General features: G+C 45.8%; 1 protein-coding gene across 2 annotated transcripts in view; it reads left to right on the top strand.

Annotated features, from left to right (window-relative positions):
- The first annotated feature begins 577 nt into the window (after positions 1–577).
- ptprub (protein tyrosine phosphatase receptor type Ub) overlaps positions 578–6,000 on the top strand; it is a 148,999-nt gene continuing 143,576 nt past the window's right edge. For both annotated transcript variants that reach the window (XM_084702325.1, XM_084702324.1), the window contains exon 1: positions 578–839. In XM_084702325.1, coding sequence (XP_084558451.1) covers positions 770–839 — 70 coding nt within the window. In that variant the 5' untranslated portion in view covers positions 578–769. The remainder of the gene's footprint in view (positions 840–6,000) is intronic.

The raw sequence follows: 6,000 nt of genomic DNA, 5'->3' as shown, positions 1-6,000 counted from the left end.
TGGTAGATGGCTTTACTCTTGGTCAATGGGTGTAACATTTGAGAATCAATAAATAATTATTGTTTTCATGGACAGAGTGAAAAAACAATTATGTTAGAGGGGATGTATTACGATTGAATTCCCTCTGCCCTATCATGGCAGAGCTACACGTCGATTCAGGTGCCTGGTAGTTGCTGGTGTGCAAAAAAGATTAGCCTACATCCAGTCAACCTGAGAGCGCCTCGTTAATGCCTCTGTCTTCTAATCTCCAGGCTTTGTTCATTGTTCTGGAAGAGCTCCCCACGATCATGCCGGTGAATACACGGCGAGGTGAGGGCATTGATATTACTTGTAGATGGCATGGGAGTTTTAGGAGTTGGCGCGGAAGTGACATATAGAAGAAACGATAGATATATGTCTGGTAGGAATATGGATGGGAAAAAAATAAATAGCCGACACCCCATCAGCCAATAGAAAGATGAAACTCCCTTGAGCGCAAATCTGTTGCTTGACAGTGCCACTTGGAGGCGTCCGTCGCATGTTTTTGAACGGTCATGTCGGGTAGGGAAAGTAGCCTATGCCTGGGAAAGAACTCTTGTCTAGCCCTTTCAATGTTTATCCTGACGTCAGTTACCAGAACTCGCGCTGCCCCTGTCTTGCTCAGTCTCAACTACGTTTCAGCAAGAATTCGTGGAATCGATGGTCTCGAGTCCACAACTTGCAAATCGGTCCTATGCGGAGTCACTGAAATGATTTCTGCGGGTTTTTCAAAGTGGACTTTAACAGAAAAATGAACACCTGTGCTTTTCTACTGATCCTGGCCGTTCAGATCTACGCCGATGGCATTGAGGGACCAACAGGTAAAAATAATCTTCTTTCGCTTTTAAATGGCTGAGTTGGGAAGTTCTGCACCCAGGAGAGAGTCCCACGATGCCCCGAGTCTGCTGCAATCTGGGTGTCGCAATATTGTCACTGACGTATTTCTCTTCTGTATTTCAAGTTCATGACTTTATGCGGTAGCCTACTATAGAGTCGTCTTTCGCATAAAGAAGAAAAAGATACTCTTCTGAATTGCTTGAAGTTTTGTTTCTTTTTGTGTATTTGTCCAAATTGGATGGAAGCGGGTGTTACCGATAGGGTAGATAAAATATGTGCTTTGGTGTGTGGTAAATAAAACCAGTTTTTTTCTCGTAACAACGGAATCCACCCTAGTCTTGTTTAAGTTGGCAATTTGTTTTTGTGTTGTGGTTATTGGAGAAATCCGTTTAAGGAGACGTTATCAGGTATGTCAGTGAACAAAGCATATTTGTTCATTTAGAACATATTATTGAACAAATAATCGTCTGGAAGTAGAATAATAGGGAATCATTTATATTAATTTGTTGTGAAAATATGTTGTTATTAATAACGTATTACGTTGACATTAATGGCCTATTTAAATTCAAGATGGAACATTCGGGTTTATACATTCTGAATTTAGTGAGCAGTGCGTAAATGCGGATATTAGCTTTTGCGACGGTTTAGAGCACCATTTGAATGCCTTCTGGCTAATAGACATAAGCAGATCGGAGAAGAATTAAACACTGACAGAAACAAGGACACTGCAGTTTCTATCAAAATAAGTTAAACCTGAGATCATTCAGGCACGCTCCGTGAAAGGCAGCCCAGGAAAGAGAGAGATAAAGAGAGACTAGAGGGTTCATTTCTTATAGTAATACCTTTGATGCTTTTGTTAATGTATAAATCATGGGTCATTTTCTAATATTATTTTATTACATAAACACACTCTACTTTTTTCAAAGCTGTCGATTGATAACGCTAACGCAAACCAGATTCATATTATACCACATTTGTGTGGTATAAGGATGTTCCAAGTGAACAAACTACTCACCCACTCATTCCATTTGATTCTCGCCCACTACCCCCCCCCCCCACACACACACACACGCACACACACACACACACACACATAGCACACCATATTGTCCCCTCTCCTCTATCAAGTCTGAGTGCATCTCACCTCTTCCCTGCTAGTGGTTTTTGAAAATATGGAGCTTAGTAGCACATGCCCTGTTTAGTAGGGGTGTACTGTACTTACCTTGAGTCAATCCTCTCAAGGTGAGCCTCGCAAGCCCTTGCATCTGTTGCCATGATGGAGTGCGACTCAAAGTGCAGTAAAGAGAAGGCTGTTTGTGTGACGAGACAGGATGCATTCCAAATGTCACTCTCTCTCTCTCTCTCTCTCTCTCTCTCTCTCTCTCTCTCTCTCTCGCAGTTAGCTTATCAGTATAATTGAAAGCCAAACCCAATTCTTGCTGTGTGTCATGCCAGATACACGTTGCCAAATCTCGCGGTGTGATATGTACCTTATTGTCACGAGAGGAATCAACCCTATCATCAAGAAGAATGGGGCGAGTCATGGAAATCATCAAATCTCAGGCAGTTCATTAAAATAACTCACATGGAACATTGAAGATTGACTAGAAAATGTGTCATCGGAGAATCAGACTGTGTTGATTATTTAGTTTGTTAACTGAGGTGTGGCAGCCTCAGCATCTGTGTCATTATCTTCCCATTAACCAATTACATTTGTGTTGTTGCCCCGTGCGTTTTCATCTGGGTGACTGGAACCCTTTAAAGACTCCCCTCTCGCTTGTTCATGGGGGCCGGAAGAATCATTAGTGGAACATGACGTCAAGAGACGTGTCGGACAGGTGGCCTTGAATTCCATTCATCTGCTTTTCTGCAACGCTGTCTGGTCTGTGTGCAGGCTTTTGGTCCTTATGATCACCAGTCAAGGCATTAAGGAATGTGCATGGGTTAACTATCCCTCACTTAAAGGGCCAGAACGACTCTGCTTTTGATCAATATGATCATAATACAATCAAATCCATTATTATTATTTTTTCAAATCCATTCTTTATTCCGGGTAGTCCTGGCTGCCTAGTCTCACGGTTGCCTGGACATTAAGTCCAGGGGAGGAAATGAAATATCTACTCTGCCAAACTGGACAGACCCCAGAGCATGGTTTATGAGTGAAACAAAAATTCCATTTGCGCCTGCAGCAGAGTGGGTCAAGGACATGAAAGACCACTGTTCAGGATGTATTTCTATCCCAATTTCAATGATGCAGTGCCTGATCGAGTGGTTTCTCACCTCTCTTACCCTCACCTCACCTCTTCTTGCCTGCATTTCCCCTCTTTGCCTCACCTCTCTTCTCCTCTCTTCTCCTCTCTTCTCTTCTTTCCTCACCTATCCTCTCCTCACCTCACCATCTGTCCCCTCACCACCAAGCACTGTTGGCTACTACGCAAGCATAATCGGGGGCCGTTGTCCTATGTCACATATCTCATTTCTCGGTTCCATCTGAAGTCACTGTAAGACAGAAGATCATCTTTTACAATTATGTCGAGATGAGAAGAAATATGAATCCTGGTGATGGGAAGTCAGTGAAGTAAGAAGAAGAAAAGTACGACTTTTCTTTAGCAGATTCACCACCGTCCACAACGCTGTAGGCAGCAGCAGATGTAGAGTCTGGCAGTGCATACTGGAACATCCACACTGCATTGTCAAGCCAGCCAACGAGTTAGCCAACTAGCCAGGTCGCCAACCAGCAAGTTAGCCAAGCAACCACGTAGCCAACTCAACCACGTAGCCAGCCTGGTAGCCTGCCAACCAGGGTGATCAGATAGTTAGAAACCCGGAGAGACAACCTGAGCGTTGACATCAAGGAATACAGAGTTACTGTAATACTCATACATAAATCCCGTTCATTAATCTAAAATAGTCTGCTGTATAGATGAGAGAAGCCTCAAAAAATGCACTCTCCACGAAGTGAAATGATTGAGTGTATTATGATACGTTGTGGACAATATTTGTAGCAAGGCTATTACGTATGAGAGCCCATTACGTCTCTTCCTGTGGGCTGTAATAGTCTTGAACCCGGTGATTGAGAGAGGGCAGTCAGAGAGTGAATTATCAGTCGCTGGAAAAAGGCTTGAGAGGCGCTCGCAAATCATCACGGAGGAGAAATGAGCCGTCGCGTTCAAAATGTTGTTTTTGGAGAACGTCCCGCTGGGAGGAAACCTGCTGCGTGATCCAGGACGGTGTTACGGAGAGGCCCCCGTGGAAAAAAAACACGCGAGAGGGAGTGATTCAGTAATACGCCCCCACGGATTGACAGGATGTTTAGCCTCTGACGGACTGAGCGCTTGGCCTCCGTAGGTACCCGAGTCTCGTCACAGCTGCTCCTGTGCTCCCCGGTCTTTCCACTCGGTGGCTGCGTGTGATTAAGCAGGGTGCTTACGAGCGGAGGGCCTCGTTCTGCAGCCCGTCTCCACTGCTCTCCTCTCCCCCTGATGTATGGTAATGTGCTGCCTTGTGGAGGAGAGCCAACCCTCAACTGGCTTACTCATCAAACAAAACCAGAGAGAATCAAATGTATCCATGTGTGTGTGTGTGTGTGTGTGGGGGAGGGAGTGTGAGAGTGCGTGTATCTGAGGAATCCTACCAGGCGCCAAGTTCCATGATTTGTATTTCTTTGCGCTGTGAGCACGTCTCTTGGCCTGAGTACAGTGTATATAACCAGCTCCTTTAGCCTGAAATAAGCTTAACCTATTTGCCTTTTCTGCAACAGGTATGCAGCCTAATGGCTGCATTTGAATAACAAATATTTAGATAAAGTACACTATGTACTCATTGTACAAACTCGGCGATGTGTATTTCCCCACTCTCGTCAAACACATTTGCCATGCAGTAGAGTGCGTCTGGGTTTCTTCTTGGTGATGATGACCTTGTGTTTCTTGGAAGATGCCTTTTTCTTCCGACGGGTCAAACACAGGCTCCATGCTGCGGGGGTAGAGAAAGGGCCTGCTGTCAGCTCTGACACCTCCCTGTGTGAGCTAGTCCGAGGGAGCAGGGATCATATCTGCCGGTGTCCTCTCCACCCTTCACCCCGGAAGCTCTCTTTGTGCCTGTGCCTGCTCGTATCAAAGCCCCGTGGGTGATCCTGCGGCCCTCCAAAGCGACCCTGAATGAACCGCTGTGAGAGAGGGCCAGGGAGTCAGGGGGGAGATAATTATACGTGACACCCATTATCCTTCCATGGTGTCTTCCATTGTGAGCCTATCATGCATGAGGTCAGGAATCACGACCGTGAGGTGGGGACCAGTAAGCAGAGAGACAGAAAACCAATTTTCCTCATCGCTAAAGAGTTAAATGAGCGTGAAATGTTATCTGTAAAGGCACCCCAGAATTAGCATGTGGAGCATGAGCATGTAGATTCACTGTAACCTACACTTTTTATTTCCATAAGTGTGTTTGTCTTGCCTCGAGGGGGAAATATTTGTTATTCAACTTCTCTCATCCGATATTCTTGTTTCATCAGTCATCTACACCATCCTGCAGTTCACAGGCGTGTTTGCGATGTATTCTAGAGGGATGGCTTTTCTATTTCTATTCATTTAACTACAGTCTTTGAGCTGCTCCTATGGTTACGCTTCTTTTTCTTTGTCTTTGATTGATTTTTGCATACCTCTCCATAAATGATTGATCCGTTTTCTGGTTTTGTGACCTCATAACTGTTATGCCAGAGCCTATTAGCGCACTGTGCGGTGCGCCTGTACGCTTTGTCAACTCGACGTGGGTGTTAATCAAGCGTCTTTGTCTGCAAGCGCCTCTGCGTGCGGCGGAACCACGTGGAGGAAACCGAGGGAATGATGGGATAGCCCTGGAGGCCTCTGGGGTGCTGGGTGATTCCGGCCTGACACTGACAGGCGCTGGAGACCCAGGGTGACTGGCTGTCCAGGGCCACCACGCCTCATTGCAGACCCCCGCAAGAGCTGCCATCCCTGGCAGAGATTTACAGGCGTTCCCCCCTGCCTTCCTCCTCTCACAGCCTTGGAGTCAGGCTCTCAGCTCGACCATCCAGCTTGTGTTAATGTGCTATTGATTCTCTGGACCCAGCAAGTCCATTCCACTTAGATTTCATCAAAGTGTCGTTCACAATGGGTCCCACCAGCT

The sequence above is a fragment of the Hypomesus nipponensis genome, chromosome 2 (genome assembly GCF_054491055.1).
Source record: "Hypomesus nipponensis isolate SF chromosome 2, ASM5449105v1, whole genome shotgun sequence".
NCBI lineage: Eukaryota > Metazoa > Chordata > Actinopteri > Osmeriformes > Osmeridae > Hypomesus > Hypomesus nipponensis.
The sequence above is the reverse complement of the archived record's forward strand: the minus strand, read 5'-3'. Positions and strand labels throughout refer to the sequence as shown.